This window comes from Tachypleus tridentatus, chromosome 1, assembly GCF_004210375.1.
Source record: "Tachypleus tridentatus isolate NWPU-2018 chromosome 1, ASM421037v1, whole genome shotgun sequence".
NCBI classification, from domain to species: domain Eukaryota; kingdom Metazoa; phylum Arthropoda; class Merostomata; order Xiphosura; family Limulidae; genus Tachypleus; species Tachypleus tridentatus.
The window spans coordinates 76,569,224-76,589,473 of record NC_134825.1 but is presented as its reverse complement, the minus strand read 5'-3'; the positions used below and the strand labels follow the sequence as shown (position 1 = coordinate 76,589,473).

At 31.0% G+C, this 20,250-nt stretch overlaps 1 protein-coding gene across 8 annotated transcripts in view; it reads left to right on the top strand.

The window, feature by feature from the left end:
- The window catches only part of LOC143252799 (striatin-3-like), an 80,910-nt gene extending 61,136 nt beyond the window's left edge, over positions 1-19,774 (top strand). For all 8 annotated transcript variants that reach the window (XM_076505572.1, XM_076505553.1, XM_076505525.1 and 5 more), the window contains 10 exons: positions 5,281-5,429; positions 6,413-6,471; positions 7,592-7,708; positions 8,889-8,936; positions 9,379-9,500; positions 10,248-10,415; positions 13,810-13,950; positions 15,484-15,594; positions 16,345-16,431; positions 17,901-19,774. In XM_076505572.1, the coding sequence (XP_076361687.1) occupies positions 5,281-5,429; positions 6,413-6,471; positions 7,592-7,708; positions 8,889-8,936; positions 9,379-9,500; positions 10,248-10,415; positions 13,810-13,950; positions 15,484-15,594; positions 16,345-16,431; positions 17,901-18,070 (1,172 nt within the window). In that variant the 3' untranslated portion in view covers positions 18,071-19,774. The remainder of the gene's footprint in view (positions 1-5,280; positions 5,430-6,412; positions 6,472-7,591; positions 7,709-8,888; positions 8,937-9,378; positions 9,501-10,247; positions 10,416-13,809; positions 13,951-15,483; positions 15,595-16,344; positions 16,432-17,900) is intronic.
- The last annotated feature ends 476 nt before the right edge of the window (positions 19,775-20,250 follow it).

The following is a 20,250-nucleotide window of genomic DNA, read 5'->3' as shown; positions in this document are numbered from 1 at the left end:
AGAGTTAAAGTTTTGTATTTGGAAGATGTAGTATCAAAATATAAAAAAGATTTCTACATAATCTGAAATATTGCATGTTAAAACACAAAAGTTTTGAATATCTGAGTAATATTTTGAAGAAGTCAGTTTTGTGAAAGTGCTATATTATTTTAACTTTTATATCAAATACATATTTATTACAAAATGTGGTAATTACTGGGGGCTAATCACACACTTTTAGATCTACTTCCTTCTTTTTCAACCATTTTTATTCTGTGTTCAAGGTTATGCATTATTGGTCAGTTCTGTGATTTTTTCTGTATTAATCTATTGTGAAGGATGACAAGAATAATTGCAGACCAAATGTATTGATAATTTCCTCTGATTGGTAGATGCTGGCTTTCAAGGCTTTATTATATTAGACCAAAGGTATAAAATTTCATTGGGTTGCTTGACAGGTATGTAATAAAATAGAATTGGTGTGATACCAGTTTCTTCAACCACCATTCTCATGAACAGCCATTTCTTTTTATGTCTGGCTAGAAATGTGTGATCCTTTATGAACTTCAAACCATTATTTGTTGTTCATGTGGATGGTTTCAGGAGATATGCTGAACTTCATTGCAATGGATTTTTTTTTGGAGGATGGAGGATGTTGATATAGTTTGACTTGGGGTTGGTTGTGGAGACTTTTATTATCTGAAATGTTTTGTTGTGGGATATTGTCACTTATCATTTAGACTCTTATGCTGTGTCGTTTGACTCTTAATTATTTAACAATCTTGCTCCACAGATATCCTTATCAGGACAATGGCTGAAATATTCTTCTAGCTACAAGTATATTTTAATGGGATTTCACTGCCGGATGGGCAGGAAGTTGTCATGAATTAGATGTCAAATGTGTGATGCTCATGGCTGTATTTGCATTTTCTGAACATTCTTACAAAGAGTGATTAATCCTCTGTATATTGCAGTGCTCAGAAGATTTGAAATCAGTATATGCTCTTGTGACAAAATAGTTTTTTTAATGCAATTTGATAATGCTATGATAGTAGCATTGTTATATAATTATTAGGTATATTTATTGTAATAAATATTTATCTTGGATTTTTATATCTGGTTTTACCTATTGGTGTTTAAGGTAAAAATGGTTGTCTTGAGATTTTATAAATTTGTTTGAAATAGGTGTAGTTTAGAGTAATTTGATATTAACATTAAATTATATTTTGATGTAATATGTGCAGTAAATAATACTGTGTGAAAAACAACAACATTTTGAAATGGTACTACCATCCCTCACTCAAAGTTATCTCAGTTTTAGTTAAGAATTGTGAGGCTTCATTGCTAAAAAGTGTTTTGCTAATAGTGCACCAGTGTTATTATACTCCTTTATTTTTGCACCAATTTAGAACATATGCATATCATGTGACTACTCTCCACCAATTATACTGCTCCATCTATACTAATATTCTTACCATCTGGATGGCAAAGTTCATGCAGTTCCATGCATTGTCTTTTCAGTTGGCATTACAATGTTTAGATGTGTGTGTTGACTTCATTCCACGTGCTTGCTTTTTCATTGTGATTGCATGCCAGTCCCTTACCAGTCTAAACTTGAAATGTTTGCTTTTGAATTTTAGTTTTGTTTTTCTAAGAGGTCATTCATAATTTGAATTCTAATTTAAATATTAATGTCACTAGTTGCCAGCATAGGTTGATATTTACCAAGGGAGTTCAATCCTTAATTTGCAGGGAGTTGGACAGTCTTGTTTGGCAGTTGTTTTGTTTTCCTTTTTCACTTGAACAATCTTCTGAGGAAGAATTTATTTGGGATGAGTATAATTTAGACTCTTTTTTTTTTTTAGCTGTCCTTTTTTGGTCAATTACATAATGCTGACTGTCAGACGAATTTGCCAACCTCATAGTTCCTGCACTTTATTGATCACATGTGTTAATTTTAAATGTTTCACCCTTAGCCCTTGATTATTTTCTTATCTTGTTTTGATTGTTATGTTTTTTTTTCCTCATTTGACATCTGAGTTCATGCTTAGCATTTGACTGTTCAGTTGTTGTTGGATACAGGTATACCCTGACCCCTCAGTTGTTGGACCAATATTTTTTGGCTTTTTTTTACCAACAGGCCTCAAATACCTTTTTGGATTATTGGTGTTTGGATCCTTTGTGTATTTGTGGGGCTTTAATTCGGGAGCTTTGATCTACTTTAGTCAATCTCAGTTTTCTACAATTAATCTTGCCCTGACCACACTTTTGTGTATTATTTTCTCATTACAGTTGTTGTTTCAAGCCTTTTGCCAATCACAGGATCAATTTTTGATGAACTCAAGACACTCCTGTGGTCTGTTCTGACACATTTATCAACATCTGTGCTGTCTCTTAATATATAATTATTATGTTGTAGGAATTTGCTGAGGAGAGATGCATCACTTGAGGGGGTACATCTCTTCCTGTCTTCTTTGAGAGATCTTCATCAGGCCTTATTTTGGGGGTTGTCCTAAGTCTTTGGAGTATAAGGTTGATGTAGTGAGGCTACATTCCTTCTCATCCTCCCTGGCATCTTGTTTGTCTCATCTGGCTGTGCCTGCCCAAGCTTCACCAGTTTGAGTCCCCAGTGTCCCTTCTTCCTCTCTCAATCTCTTACCCTCTTCAAGGCATTCCCACCCTTACTCTTATTTCTCCCATGCCTGTTCTTCCAGGGGTTAGTGGTATAGTGATGAGATGTATTTTCTTGGGCAGGTGGGGGCCAGGTTGCAACAGTTCTTAACCTTTTGGCATGTCCTCACAATGGATGCTTGGGTTCTGTTAGAGGGTCTTTTCCTTCATTTCAGGTCTCCTTCTCATATCCTCTTCCCCAGTTTTCTTCCCTCTTTCTCATGGTACTGCCTCATCTGGTTGTCTCATCAAGTCAGTTCAGGACCTCTTACACATAGGAGCTGTAGAAGAGGTTGTGCCAACTCGTTTATGATTTTACTCTCATCTATTTGTTGTCCACACAAAGATGGGAGATTGGAGACTCATTATATATCTGAATAACTTTCTGGATATATCTCAGTTCAGTGTGGAGTCCTATCTCTCTGATGGGTTTTCTGCCTGGAACTTTGGATGATCAAGTTCAATGTGGTAGATGCCTATATTCATATTCCCATTGCCCTAATTCTTCAGTTCATCCAGTAGGGGTGTGTCTGTCAGTTCTGTGCATTGTCATTTGGTCTAGCTTCAGCTTCTTATTTGTTGTGTCAAGTGGTTTACTCATTTGCTTGTCATTATCACTCATTAGCACTTCAGACTCATCATTATATCAAGTTATCAAGTTAGAGAAGTGCTAGTATAATTTGTTTACTGGGTTACTAATTAGTGCCTTAATATTATAATGGGGGCTGGAATGTCAACTTCATTTGCTAAGTTTACTTAACTTACTTATCCCCAAGTGGTAGTTTCTTATTACTATTTTTCTTTATATTTCTTCTTTTCTGCTATGGAGAGCAGTCACCTTCCCACAATTGCAGTGAAGGGCAATATAGATGTGAGATGTTGTGGGCTTGAGTACCCACATCTTACTTTCCTAATTTCTTTTATTTCTATTTCTTTTATTATTTTATTGTTTAATTATTCTTTCTGTGAGTTTGATGAACAGAGGTTAAGACTGATAGATGGTGTATCCCCACTGTATCTTGGGTCCTATTTCCCCAGTAACCTCCAAATTCTAGGGTACATTTTTATATTTAACATTATAGTTTGTACCCTAGGGATCCTTTTGATTTGTGCAGTGGTTTTACTTTTTGTTTGGGCTTGTTTTTATTTATAACAAATTATATATAATAGTGTATCTTACATAAAGGACTGTACTTGGCATAATTCAATGTATCCAACAGTGCTTTCCCAGGATATTTTTTTCACAGGTGAACTGCATTTGGCCCATTTATGTATAATTTATAGTTCTTTAGCCCTAACCGCTTATGCCTATGTCGCATTATTTGGCATCTTACTATGGCTATATTACATGCTATTGTGATATGACCTATTGCACATGTGGATGAATAATGTACTACATATTGATACCATGCTCATTTTGAATTATCAGTCAAAGTTTCATCTGACTGTATTTATTTATGATGCTTACTCTGGTATTTCATTTTTTAAAGGAGAAGATTGCTTTTGATGCTACCACTATCCTCAACAAGACATCAGTGGACTTGCTTTAGTGTATCCCAGGATTCCTTTCTTGGCATTTATTTCTTCAGGTTCATTGTTTTTCCATAGTATACATTTTGTGTGTCCCTTCTGTGCTGATTCACATCATATGTTTTACTTCACTGCTACATTGCAAAATGATGTATATTTTTCTTGAGTATATGATGTCTGCCCTCATATGTTCTGTCCTATATGGTGTGTGTGTGTATGTATATTAATTCTGTTTCATTACAGGGCAAGGAGCATACCTGTACCAGAAGTAGTACTGTACCTCACAAGTGTACCTTACTGCTTTCTTCTGGTGCATCTTTTCTTTTCAGGCAGTTGTTATTTGCTTCTTTGAATATTGTCATACCTTCACAGGCCCATTCCACTATTTCATGGTGTAATTCTAACTTTGAGTGAGTGGAAGTAGTACAATTTCAAAAGTTAACATTTTCCTAGTCTTAAAATGCATTTCAAATAGGTATTTACTTTTGCTCACCCACTTCCCACCCTTCCTTCCCAATGGTATTCTGGTATTTTAATTTGTAACTTTCAATTTTCAAAAGTGAGGACTGTGGTAAAAATGTGGAGTAAGCTGTCTGTACTAGTATAGGTGGTATAGTATGATTGGTGGAGAATAGTCACATGATACACAAATTTCCTTAAATGGCATGAAATTAAAGGGGTATGTTAGACTGGTGTGCTGTTAGCAAATATTTTTTTAACAATTCATTGAAGGCAAATCAAGGTCCAGATAGTTTTGGGTGAGTAGAGGTAAATATGAGTCAGAAATACATTTTCATTGTGTTAGAATAACGTTACTTAAATGATTACTATACCGTTATTGCACTGAATGTATGTTTTACAAAACTCTATAGATTCTTACGCATATGGATGCTGTTTCAGTCCTTTATGAATAGATAGAAAAGTATGTGTAACTGAATAAAGGTAATTTTTGTTTAAAATATTTCATATAAGATAAATCTAAAATATAAGGAGAAACACTAAATTTTGTCAATAAAAAATGTGAATAAAAAACTAATAATGATATTCCATAAGACTTCTTTTAAAAGTATATGAAAACAAGTAGATTTGTTTGTTTTGTAGGTGTACATGGGGGAAGTATAGCATTTGGATCTAGTTCAAGATGTCCTCTTCTTGGTTCGAAATGTGATGACGAGAATATGGACACAAGTTTAGGACTTGGTGAACTGGCAGGAATAACAGTCAGTAATGAAGCTGAATCTTGTTATGATGTAAGTATGTAGTAGTACTTGTTAGTGTGTTTATACGTGCTTTGAATAAGTTTGTGTTTTCTTGTGATCTTAGTAAGTCGTACTCTTCCACACTAAAATGTTTGTTTATAATTTCATAAAATACAGACTGATGGAAGCCATTTGGTTTTTCTTTACATTTTGATAATATGGTAGATAATAGGCTATTGTTGTTTATGTCCCACTTATAACATTTTTGACAGGCAAATGAAAATAATCATCAAACTGAATAGTGACATTGTTAATGAGCTGTAAACAATATTACATTAACATAAAAAAGTGCACCAATATTGACTGTTGGCATTTATTTTGTTTTGGTTTAAAATTGTCAAGAAACATCTAATGTGCCATGATTTAAAAGTAAGGCATACTAAATAACACAAATGAAATGCATCTATAGGTTTATTAATCCAATACAATATTTTTTTAATTCAAGTGTGCATTTCATTATGATTGAATGAAACTATCTTTCAAAATTAAACATTAGTAAAAACTTTGTAAACCTGATGAAATGTTGGGAACAAAATAGACACAATTTTACTATATACAATCAATAAAAAAACTTGTGTGTCTTTGAATATTTATATATTTTTTCTAAACATTTCCTTGCCCTGAGAGTTAACATTCTATAAAACTACTACCTATTTATTAATTCTCTTAAAAATATTGATTTTGGTTTCTGAAGATAATTTCTGTTTCACCAGATGGCATAGCTAAATGTTGATAAACATTGTTGGTCAACTATATATGTGAAGTATTTGACTGTTTATTTGCATTTGTTTTGTGTTTAATTAGAATATTAGTAAATGACTGTTGTAAGTAGCTCATTGACCACTTTTTATAGTAACATAATGAAATGAAAAAATATATTTTTTAAAGTTTAGAAATATTATTTATAATGTTTTGTGTAAACAATTATGATAACAGAATTGTTTTTACTGCATATCAACTTTTATTTTTATAAGATTTCAGCAAGTAAAGAAGCTTTTAGAAAAACATGGAATGCAAAGTACACACTTCGAAGGTAAGCAACATAAATCCTCATATACAAAGATGTATGCTTGTTGTCTAAACTTTATTTCAATGAAATACTCTCGTAAAGTGTGTAATTTTTAACACATTTACTCCTAAAATCATATTTGTGTAAATTAACTCTGACTTAACTTCATTTGTTTTATACCAAATAGTATTTTTTTGCCAAATTTAGAGTCATTAGTTGTAAGTGTAGCTTTTGTTAATTTAAAAAAAAAAGTCACCTTCATGAAAGTCCATTTATTTTTAGGAACATGTCATTAATGTTTTTGTTCTAACAAGAGGCATATTTCATTTTTGTAATAAATAAACCAGTTAAGAAATAAACAAAAGAAACAAATTAGTTTTGGCAAGGGTTTACAATTGAAATGTTAAAATGTATCTCAGAATGGCTGGTATGGGTGTTAACTGTTTTCTGATAAAACAGAGAACAAGATTTCAACCTTCCTAGGTCATCTTCAGGTTAACAAAGGTTCTCTTCATCAAGAATTCAGATGTTTGTTTTGTAATACATACATACATACATATGATCACATTTCACGTTCTGATATAATATATGTGAATACAAGTAAGTGTTTTTCTGCCTGAGCCTTATTTTAAGACCATAAATAAAGCTTAAGAATAGTTTCTTCTTCTGAGAGTTAGGTGATAATGCATGAACCACCTGTATACCATGGGTGGGTCCCTCTACTCAGTGTGTGCTCTTTATAGATAAACCATTTGTGTAAACGTAGTAGTTTCTTTTCCTTTGAGGGTAGTCTTTATACATAGACCAACTGTACATAACCTGAGTTCCCTCTCCTCAGAGGATGATGTTTACACATGTACCACTGCTGTGTACAACCAGTATTTCTATCTGCTCGGAGGATGGTGTTTATACATTATGTAGAGTACTGTGTGTATTACTAGCTTCCCCAGTCTTTGAAAGGTGACCTATAAACCACTTCTTTACAAAATATGTTCCTACTTTTCAAAGTTAGATTTTTTTTACATAGTTACTAGTTTATTAATGGTTAGATTGGCATGTCTAACCATTTAGTTTAACTAGAGAGGCTAGTATGTATGTGTTGCCTTATCATATCAGCTTACTGAATGTTCTTCAATGTTTTCAGCCACTTTGATGGTGTAAGAGCTTTGGCTTTTCATCCTGAAGAGCCAGTACTAATCACTGCTTCTGAAGATCACACACTGAAGCTGTGGAACCTTCAGAAAACTGTGCCAGCTAAAAAGTAACTTTTAATTACTTATTATAACCCAAAGTAACAATAAATCATAATTATGAAATGTTTTTTGTTTAGAATCTTGTCTTTAAAATAGAAAAAAACTTCATTTAATCAAAAATGTTTGTGAGTTAGGATAGTTTTAAGTGAGAGATTTTGTTGAAATTAAAGTTACGATAATATGTCTAAATGAGTTTTTGTGCTGTCGTACTAGGAATTACTTAACATGACCTTAGTAAAATAAAGAACCATTTAGTGCTTACTGACAACTCATTACCTAAGACAATCATCCTTGTAGAAAATAAAACTTTTAATTTGAGCATAGCTTGTCTTTTCCAGATCTTAAACTTGTATCTTTTCCTTTTTTTATCTTTGTAATATAGTACAAAGAAATAAGAGGAATATCCCAGATAAGTCAATATTCCTTATAGATAAGAAGATTAGAACTCTGCAGAGTATTCTTAGTGAGGCTTAGTTATTAGCTTTATTACTAGCATCAAAATATTGCCTCAGTAGCTTGAATTATTTATCCACCACCATGCCATATCCTATTCTTCAGTCATGCTGTTGAGCTGATTTACAATAACTGGTAATGCACTATAGCCACTTGCAGTATACTGTTAAAAAAACTAAAACAAATGATGGTTTAATATTAAATGTATCAAGATAAGTTTGAAAAGGTGTTGAAGATTATTTGTAAAAAATCCCCTCTTCCCCATTATGGAATGAGAAAATTATATTTAAATATTGGATTTCGTGTGAAAGCCACACAAGAATGTGACTACATATATATGTTTATAATTGATTTTATGATACTGGTTATTAAAAACTTTTTAGAAAATATTTTTTCTAAACTTTTAATGTAAATGACAATTTTTTCTTTAGAATTTTATAAATGTATTTTTGATTACAGAGACTGCTGTCTCTTAGATTCCTAAACTCAATTGTAAGTGTAACATGTTTTGTGTATTTTTTAAGCTATATGTATAGAAATGATCTATAACAATTAGACTAGCACAGAAGGTCAGTTTTTTCAAATTTATTGGATCTGCAAAGAAATGCTGAATTTTTTTTTGACTGGGTAACAATATAAAATATAGGGAAACTGAATTTTATATTGCATGTGAAAAATATTTTTAGAAACAATAAATACTATAATTTTTATAAAATTTGTATTTCTTTCTTTTAGAACAGCATCTCTAGATGTAGAACCAATTTATACTTTCAGAGGTCATAGGTAAGTTAAATAACTAAACATTAATAAGATATACTAGTTATGTATAACTTTAAACTAATGAGAAATGTTGAGATATAATATGATGTTTTGGATGATAGAAATATTTTTAAGAAAGGATAAAACAATGTGTTTGAACAATAGACTTCATTTTATCGTTTTCTGAGAACTTACAGATATGTAAAGGATATTTACGATAATGTAATCATCAAAGTGTTTTCTTGATACATATTAACAAGTTAAAATTTTGTAAGTTTGTATAACTAGTCAGTGGTGTAACATTTTGATTTAGAATGTAAACATAAGTTTGTTATCTTTCACACACGAGTCTCAGAGCTGTTACCTGATAAAAAATATCAAATGGAAAAACAATAGCACTTGATTGTTTGCTGTAGGGATTGACTAGCTGTTGAATATTTCATGAAAAAATACATTTGTTTTACAGTGGAGCTGTTTTATGTGTAACCATGAGTGCTACAGGAGAACAGTGTTTCAGTGGTGGTCTGGACTCAACAATCAAGTGTTGGAACTTGCCCAACTCAAACATTGATCCCTATGATTCATATGGTATTGTTCATGTGTAATTAATGAAAAATAAATACAAATCAGAACAGCTCTGAATCAAATATAAACATACATTGTATTATGTCTGTTGAATTCATTAGATAAAGTGGTTCAGTTGTATGTTTCTCTGTATTGACTTTACCATCTACTAAATGTGTGTTGTTTGTAATATATAAATTGAATTTCAATAGTAAATGTGGTCCTTTTGCATATTGTGTAAAATTACAACAGATGTTAATATGTTCTGTGATTTTATGTATTGGTTTTGTTAGGTATGATGTGGTTACTTATTGTGTATTTTATCCAGGATGCTATGACTTTACATGAATTTAATTTTGTTTTATTTAGAATTCATCAGACAGTAACTGCATTTAGATTGAGTATGTTGATATCCATCACCAGGTATTAAAATGTACTGTGATTATGTATTGTGCTTTTATTTGATAAATCAGGAGTGTGTTGTGATTGTTTCTGTGTATGGTGAAGTCTTGAAGAATTGAGGAATGTGTCAAGTATTGCTTATATCAACTTTATTCAGCAATAAGTCTGCTATGATTGTATATTTTTTATATTCAGATTTAATGAACACATGGCCTTTTTGTATTTTATGTGCATAGTCAACAGTTATTTGGTTTTGTATTTGTTCATTTATATTAAAGATGTTGTGTTATTATGGTTTTACAAAATAAAATATAAAAGTGTTTAAAGTTAATTTAATAATTTACCCTAGATAAAATATTTTCTGTGCAGACCCAGGCGTAATAACCAGTACACTGAAGGGCCATTCAGATGCTGTTTGGGGATTATCTGTCCACAGCGCAAAACTACACTTATTGTCATGTTCTGCTGATGGAACAGTCCGACTCTGGTCTCCACAGATCAAGGCTTCACTTCTTCATACATACTATGCTGAGAAAGGTTAGACTGTTAAATTTCTTAGAAATACAAAATTGTCTGTTTATTTTATGGGTTTTTTATTATTATAAGTTGCAAGCATCTGTTCAATGCCAGTTTGTATTTTTGCAAGTTTCTAATGAGACTGGTAATGGCCTAATGGTTAATTGTGGCTTTGAGGATTCATGGTTGAAATATGTTTTCACAAAAATGAGCTCAACACTTTTGGACTGAAAGTGCTCTTTAAAAGTGATGATCAAATTATATCATTTAATCAAACAAGAGTGGCCAAAAGTTGGTAGTGGATGCTGTTTAGAAGTTGCTTTTTTTCTAGTCTGTCAGTTCAAAATTTGAAACAACTATTCTCAGATAGCCCTTAAGTTGCTTTGGACAAAATTTTGAAACACAGATAAACAAGTTTATGAGGTAATAATTCCATTTTGAAACCCCAATATGTAAATAAAGCCTCATATGGTGTCTTTCTTTATAAATAAAAATTCTGATAACCACATTTGAAATAAACATTGTGTGTATCAATTTAAAAAATAAAGATTCAGATATTCCAGTTAAGGAATAAAGATTTGAATATTCAATTTTACAAATAAAAATTCAGGGTGCCCACGTTATAAAACAAGGTTCTAAATACCCACTTTATAAGTAAAGTTACAGGCATTCCACTTCACAAATAAAGATTCAGATATGGAGCTTTACAAAGAAAATTTAGTATTTTCTAAATTATATTAAGGCTAGAATTTTATTTATCACTTCATAAATAAAAATTCATATATCCCACTTAACAGTTAAAAGTTTGCATTAAATTTCAAATGTTTCACTGTATAAGTAGAAGTTCAGATAACTTGGGCACTGGTCACTGTCATGCTCTCAAGGAAGGAATTGACAGCTTGGGGTCACAGACAGGTTATGGAGTAGTGTAGATAACACTGCATTCTGTATATGGTGTTATATACCAAATTTCCAAATAAAGTATCATTTTTACTTAGTTACTTGGTTTAGAATAAAAATTAAGATTTTTCCACTTTATAAATAAAGATTCAAATATTCCATAGATTCAGATAACTCATTTCATAAGAAAAAATGAAGGGATGTCTCATTTTATTTTTAATATTCCAGATTTTTTCTACTTCTTTGAATAGTTCAGTGTTCCTGAATTTTTGATTATATATTTCCTTTTCACTAATAAAGGTTTATACTTTATACCTCAGATTTCTTATGCTGCAAACAAATATTTAAGTAATGGTTAGCCTGGTTGTTAGGGCTGAAATAGCAATCTGTAAGTTATGAGTTTTAATGTGATGCTTGGTTCAACTATTCTTTGATAAATACTATTTACGTTCCTTCTAGTCTTTCATTTCTAAATTAGGGATGACTTGTGCATTTAGCCTCTAAGTAGCTTTGCACAAAATTCAACAAACAAACAAGATCATAGTTCAGATATTTTACTCAACAAGTAAACATTTTGATAATGTTTAAGATTTAATGTATAAAAATCACAATAAATAATTGTTTAATTAATCATTAAAATTTCTTACATTAAAGAGAAAAGATCATAGACAGAGTTATAGATTTATCACTTCATAGGTAAAGTTTGAGATAATCCTTAGAGCTGATAAGCAGGTAAGTGAAAGAATCATTAGTAGGATATATTGTAGTCTACTCTCCACTATTATGCCAACACTAAAATATGTAATATTGAAGTATTGGGTATATTGTAGTCCATTTTTTCTGTGTGAACACTAAAATATGTTACACTGAAATATCAGAAATACAGTGCCTTGCAGAAGTATTCACCCCCTACCAATAATAACACACTTTGAAGAAAGACAAATCATGTAACTAGTTTTTTTTAAAAACTTGTTTTTATTCAAAACTTTAATGATCACATTTAACACTGTTATGTGTTAAAGAAATTGGATGTTAGCAGAACTTGGAAAGAAGATATAAAATTGAAATTTGCTGATTGCATAAGTATTCAGCCTCTTAAGTCAGTACTTGTTGGAAGCAATTACTGATGTGAGTCTTTTGATAGGTCTTTACCAGCTTTGCACAATGGGATGATGTAATTTATGCCCATTCTTTGTGACAAAATTGCTCCAATTTTAACAAGTTTGTTGGGTATCATTGATTGACTGCAATCTTTAAGTATATTATTAAATTTTCTATTGGATTCAAGTCAGAACTTTGGGTCACTCCAGGTCATTCACTTTCTTCTTTTGAAACCACTTCAGTGTTGCTTTGGTCATTGTCCTTCTGGAATGTGAATTTTCAATCCTGTTTTAGATTCTTGGTTGACTCAAGCAGGTTTTCCTTTAGGATTAGTTTGTAGTTTGCACCATTAATCTTCTCCTCAACCCTGATAATCTTTCCATTTCCTGGTGGTGAGAAGCAGTCCCATAATTGATGCTGCCACCAACATGCTTGACAGTTCAAACAGGGTTGACTGGGTGATGTGCTGTGTTGGGCTTGTGGCTTCGAATTTATACCAAAAACTCAATTTTTGTCTTGTCCAACCACAAAATCTTCTCCTACACATCTGCAGTATCATTTACACACTTTGTTGTAAATTCCATACAAGATTTAAGATTATTCTTTTTCAGCAATGACTTATTTCTTGCCACTTGCCCATACAGGCAGTTTTGTATAGAAGGTAAAATATTATTTATGTCTGAAAATTGTCTCCCATCTTAGATATGGATCTTTGTAAATCTTTCAAAGTTACTTTTGGCTTCATAGAAGCATCCCTGACCAGTTTTCTACTTGCCTGGCTGCTTAGTTTGCAAGGATGGCCTGATCTGACTAGTGACTGGCATATTTCATTTCTTAATGATGAACTTCACCTTTGAAATTTTCTTGTAATCTTCTTTTGATCTGTGTTTCTCTACCACTTGATCTCTGACTTGTTTGGAAAGCTTTTCAGTCTTTTGATTGTTTTTTGTATCATTGTTTGAGATGTGGCATGAACAGGTATCTTTACTCAGAAGTCAAGTTAAACTACTTTCATTACACACAGACAATTACACTAATTTTGCAACATTTCAAATTTATCTTTTGCACCTGAACTTATTTAGAGTTGTTGTTACAAATGGGGTTGAATACTTATGAAAGTGAGAATATTCTAATTTTTTTTGAAATTCTAACTTATGTACATAATATCAGCATTTTTTACCCTTCTCAGTTTGTAGTAGATTGTATAGATTCTAAATATAAAGTTCCATTTGAAAGTTTCATTATTGAAAGCTCAAATGGAAACAAAATGTGAAAAATGTCCAGGAGGTTGAATACTTTGCAAGACACTTTATTGTAGTAGTTTTTGTCAGTGTCAACACTAAAATATATAATATTGAAATACATTTCTGTTTATTATATTTCTGTTTATTAAGTTTAGAATAAATTATTTCAGATGACGGTAAACCTGCATCTGTAGACTTTGTTCGTTGTGACCCTGCACAGATGGTGGCAGCCTATGATTCTTCCAATGCACTAATATTTGACTTGGAAACTGGAAAAAGTGTATTACGTTTGGACACTGTTAATAGTTCAAGTAAAAATTTATCTTTTTCCTTTACATATCTTGTTACACTATAAAAACATGCAACTCTTCCTTTAGACAGCATACAGAAGAAAAAACATATGCAATTGGTATGATTTGTACAACACAACAGAAGTAAAATCTTATCTGGTTATCAATATGATTATATCACATTCTGCTTAGAATCAATTGTACTACTTAAAGTTATAATAATCAGGTATTTTGTGAGTTTTCTTAGAAATGTGATATCACAACATTTACTGAGTAGTTAACCTGAGAAATTTATCAGTGCTTATTGACAACACTAAAGCTATGAAAGTTATTGTTTTGAAAATATTCAATAGATAATAGCTTTTACAGTGTTACTTAGAAGTTATTTATGGGGACATAGTCAGTTTTTATTGTTTAGTCCAGCATAAATAAAGCTGTTGCTACACATATTTAATGCAATAAACTTTCAACATAAACTGTTAGATAAGTGTAACCATTATCACCTACTAAATGATGTGGAAGGATTTCAGTTTGTAGTGCTAGGTAAGTGTAAATATAACTGTTATCATGCATATTTAGATGTGATAAGAAAATTTCATGTACACTGTTAGGTAAGTGTAAGTATATATGTTATAATACATATTTGATTGTTATAATAAAATTTCATTGTGCACTGTTAGGTAAATGCAAATATAACTTTTATCATATCTGTATAAATATAATGAGAATATTTTAACCTGTAGTATTAGATAAATGTGTTAATATAGCTTCTTAAGTATATAAATATGATAGGAGCATTTAGATTAAGGGTAAGTTTTGCTTTTGCCATTAATACTGTCCTTTATATTTGTTTCATTCATGAAAAGTTATATTCAGTCATGCATTACTTTACAATCTTCAGTACACAAGAGGAAAGTGGAAATGCTATCTATGAATATCCATAGAGTAGTATGATAAAAGACTTTTTTTTAAGTCATTAAGTCATAGTCATTTATGAAGCAAACAGAGAAATGGCACCCAAAGACAGTAAAATTTAATTGAAAACATTTCAGGGTTATGGGAGATCAGAGATTATTGGATACAAAATTGTAGAAGAAGTAGAGAGAACGCATGTGGCAGTCCTGAAGGTTCTGATGAGCACTTTTTAGAAGTTAAAGAAGAAAACCCAAATTAAAATGAACCTTTTAAACATAGTGTTGTTGTGTTTGATTACTTCTTTTATTTTCGTTTTGATAAAATGTATAACTAGTTTTATATAATTTGTAATGTTAAAGAGTAAATGCTTGTGTTTTCCTTGCTATAATGATTATTTTAAGCACCTGTGTGATCTACATTATTTGCATTCACAAATTAATATGTGCATGTGTGATTTTTCTCATATTATTTATACAAGTACATGTGTGTGTGTATAAATATGATGGAAATGTATGTTTCAGTTTTTGTTATATTAAATACTAACTGATCTATGGGGTTTTTATAGCACCTAATTTTTTAAAATATTTGTATAGTGTATTTGAGATTTTGCAAATATAAGTAGGATAAATGTTCTTGCAGGTATATGTCCATTAAGTAAACAGATAAATTGCATCATTTGCCATCCAACGTTACCTCTTGCAATTGCAGCATACGAAGATAAGAATATTAGATTCTTTGATATCACTACTGGTAAGTTTGGAGCTTTTAGAAATATTATGGACTGATTTATCAGTTTCTTATATAGTAATAATTAAAAAATTGTTTTTTTAAATGATTCTCCATTAACTTACTGTAGCTGAATGTTATTAAAATTACATTGTTCAAATTACATAAGATAACTCATGTTGTTATCAATGATGGTCATTTTGGTTTGTTGTTGAATCCACTTTGAATGATTGTTCTTTGAGTTGTCATGGATTGTTGTTTTAACTTATTTCAAATTATTGTTGAATTTTTGAATGATTGGTATTTAATAAATTTACAATAAAATTGTTTCCATGAATTGAGAATAGTCAGTATAATGGTACAGGCAATGTTTAAATTGGACCTCTATGATATAGAATTGTTTTCAGTTCATTGTACTAAAAAAATATGTGACCTATTTTCATTAGGATGAAATAGTATGGTATGTTTTTGTTAAAATTGTATCTTTGTAAAATAGATCTGTTCTGAATTTAGTGCAGTAAATGTGCTTAAAACTGGACTTCTTTTTTTAAAAAAAAGGTTCATTGTGAAATAAACCCCATAAATGTGTGTACAAGCTTGACCAGTTAAAATAAATTGATGAAGTTAATACAGTAAATATGTTTTTCAACACAGACTTTTGTAAGAGAGATTTCTTTTGAAGTAGTTAGCAGAGTAAATAAATGTGTAAACTGATCCAGGTAAGAAATTAATGTTCTTGTGATGTTGCTAATTTTTATAAACCTTTATATTTAGGTAAAATTGTCCATTCAATGGTGGCTCATTTAGATGCAGTGACATGCCTTGCAATTGATCCTAATGGGCTGTACCTTCTCTCTGGAAGTAAGTTTAATGAATCAGTATACTTATTTCACAAGTTTGTAGAACAAAGTAGAATTGAATTTCAGTTTCTAGTCCTTATAAGTAATAATAACATAAGTTTTATTAAATTGTATGATAGTCAGTTGGATAATAACCATTGTTTCACTTTGTTTAATGCATTCATTTCTGAGTGAGAAATATTAGCAAACTCCAGCTTTCAGAATGTTTAGAAGTATAGAGTGTATTAAACTACAGTTTACTATTATTTTACGGTTTGTACACATTGCCTAAGTCATTGTTTGTATATGATCCTGGATCTTAAGTTTCGAAGTAGAAGCAAAAAGTTTGAATATTTGTGTAGGTGCTTGCTGGTAAATTATCATGGATGTAGTTTTTCACAGATAATTAATAATATAGTTTTTTGAAGATCACAAATAAGCATTTGACGGATTATTAAACAATGTCTACATTTACAGTGCTTATAACTCAATTTCTGAATAGAAGGATATTTCTATTTAATCTTTTACATGATGAAGCTCATTAAGTGCTCCGGAATGAGATGTTATTAACTGATAGCCTTCAGAGGGACCACCACATTGTTGTTATTATTTGGTGACATAATCTTGAGCCATGCCATCAAGTGTTATTAGGTGATGATTCTCAGTGTAACTTTGGTGTTGATGAAGATCCTTACTGTACTCATTGCCTGATGTTAGTCAGTGGAGCATTATTAAATAAGTGCTTTTTTCATGATGATACTTGGTGGTAGCATGGCATTGGGTGTTACTGTCAGCTGATGCTCAAGGAAGTTATGAGATTGGGCATTATTTCATGATTAAATTTTCATTAACGTTATATCATTGGGAGCTGCTTACTGATTACATGTAATGGTAACATTGGGTGTTACTGTGTGATGATGTTCAGTGAAGCCATTCTTGTGTACTATTTTAAGATAAAATTTTCATTGGAGTCTCGACATTGAGAGCTGCTTCTAGACAATATTCAAGGAATGATAGCGTTGGGTGTTATCATCTATGATGCTCAACACAATTACGTGTGAATTGGAATTACTGTGTGAGAGTGCTTATAGAAATAGTTTTAAAGGCTGCTACCTTTTGATTCTCAGTGAAGACATGACAGTTATTGTTATTGCCTGTTGACACCTGATAGAACTGTTCTATTCATTATTATTTTCAAATGAATATCAGTGAAGTCATGGTACTGGATATAATTTCTAGAAGACTCATGAGGGAATATTGATATCTGGCATTATTTTCAGAAGATGCCTGATGAAGTTGTGAAATTACATCCATACAACATCCAGTAAAATCTTGTTAACAAAGTTGAAAACAAACAATTATAAATACTTTTATTGTAATATAGGTAATAATAGCTACTATAAAAGAACCTCCTTGAAATCTAAATACAAGTAATGTTTTGTAAGCATTGGATAATGAAGTTTACTCTACTAGTTATTTGTTTTTTTATAGGTCATGACTGTTCTATACGACTTTGGAACATGGACAACAAGACTTGTGTCCAAGAAATTACCTCTCATAGAAAGAAATTTGATGAATCCATTTATGATGTGGCTTTTCATCCATCAAAGCCCTATATAGCTAGTGCTGGTGCTGATGCTCTGGCTAAAGTTTTTGTGTGACAAGAAGCATGGCTTCTTAGTGGTGGACCTTTAAGTAACTTATGCACAGGTGAAATTATTTGAAGTGTATTAGGTATTGTTCTGGAATAGTGGTAATAATAATGGTAAACTAACCGATTGCATTAAAAAAAAATTATTTTAATCTCCAAAATCTCCACTGTTTGAGAACAAGACATTAGAACAGAAAATTTCTGGTTATTTGTAAATTGATTTAATACAATCCATATGGTGAAAAGCACTGATTTTAATTCTTTAATTTTATGTCATTATTGGTGTGATATGTGTAGAGATAGGATTTTAATAGTTCTAGGATGCTCTTTTTTCTTCTACATTTTAGATTTTTACTTCTTAATGGATTAATACAGTAAATTCTTATTATTTGAGAAATGTTCCTTATTCTTATAGTAAACTTTCAAATCATTTTTACATGTTAAGTTTTAGAGCCAAGTTTAAATATTTACAAGATTTAGCAAACATCTTGTAAAACCTCAGTTTAGGAAAGCTTACATCTCTACTGAGGCAGTATGTTCCTTGACATTGTCCCACCCAAGAGCTGTGTTTTGTGGACTTTCTTCCAGATCTTGTATTATAAGCTTTTTCTGTGTTGTACATATATACAGTTGTTGAACCAAGAGCATACTACCTACCCCTGTGATTTACTAGTATATGATATTTACTGTTTTTTCTTGAAATTTCAGTGTTTCAAATGCAATACCCGTGAAAGTCTGTTCCAGTTAAGTTTGTCTCAATTTGTACAGTGTACAGTGTAGAAAGTGAATGTTTGTTTAATATCATGTTTGAACTATCAAGTGAGATATGTGAAGTTTTTTATGTCCTGTGATGTTATTTTGAATGACTAAGGCAGCAAAAATCCTCTGTGCATCTGTTATTTTCGTAGTTGGACAAAGTGCCCATGTTGGTTATGAGATAGAGCATTTTTTTCATTTGATGTATATATGAATTGGTAGAATGTTTTATTAAAAATTATATAGGTTGAATTTTTTTTTATCTTAACTTTCAGCTTTACATGTTGTACATTTCATTCTGGAATGTTTATGGCTTAAAAGTGTGCTCATAATGTCCTCTGTGTTATTTTTGTTCTCTAACATTTTAATACAGGCTGTTTGAGATACTATCTTATTATATTTGTTTTTAACTAATAAAATCTTAAACATATATGTATACACTGAACTTAATCTTTATTTCAAAACCTGCAAATTTCAAGCATAAATTTATATAAGTAAAGGTTTTGAATATGGCATTGTAAAAATGTATTGGTTGTGCTAGTACTAATACTCCATCACAATATGTTGATATTAAATGTATTCCTTTCATTTTAATATTTTCAATAAACAAATTATGATCTTTATTATTTGTATATTTGGTGGTAAAGCAGAAGTATATTATTTGTGGTTCAAGTACTAGTCATCAACCTGTCAAGACTTGAATAGAAATAAACTTTACAACAATTGGTGTGTTCACCAAATCTTAAAACAGCCTGTACGAGTTAGATATATAACAGTTTTACACAAAATAAATTAACGTTGCGATTGTTTTTGAATGTATGTAGTTAACCACAGTAGTAACACCAATCCTTTATCTCAATGTTAGAAAACACTAGAATATTAAGACATTACTAACATTGAGTGAGTAAAAGATATGAAGTGAGAACTTCTTTTATTTTAATAAAGTTATTCCTACTAATTTGTGCTTGATGTGAAATAATTAAATATTTTTTAGCCATTCCTAAATTTATGTTCATATCTTCAGAAGAGATTACTGAGTTGTGTTCACTTATGGTATACAGTGACAAACAAACATTCAATTATCATAGCATGGGTATCAAAAATAATAAAACTTTTAATACTGGAGTAACTTTAAAATATCAATAATGAAGAGGACAAACCTGCTATTAGGCTTCTGTTCAACAAAATGTGATACTAGTTGTGTGATATCTACATCACTTACAAACTTAAATGTTTTTTGTGAACCATTCACAGGTTCAAATCCCCATCACACCAAACATGCTCACCCTTTTTAGCCATGGGGGTGTTATAATGTGATGGTCAATCCCACTATTCATTGGTAAAAGAGTAGCCTAAGAGTTGAAGGTGAGTGGCGATGACTAGTTGCCTTCCTTTTGGTCTTACACTGCTAAATTAAGAATGGCTTTATATAAA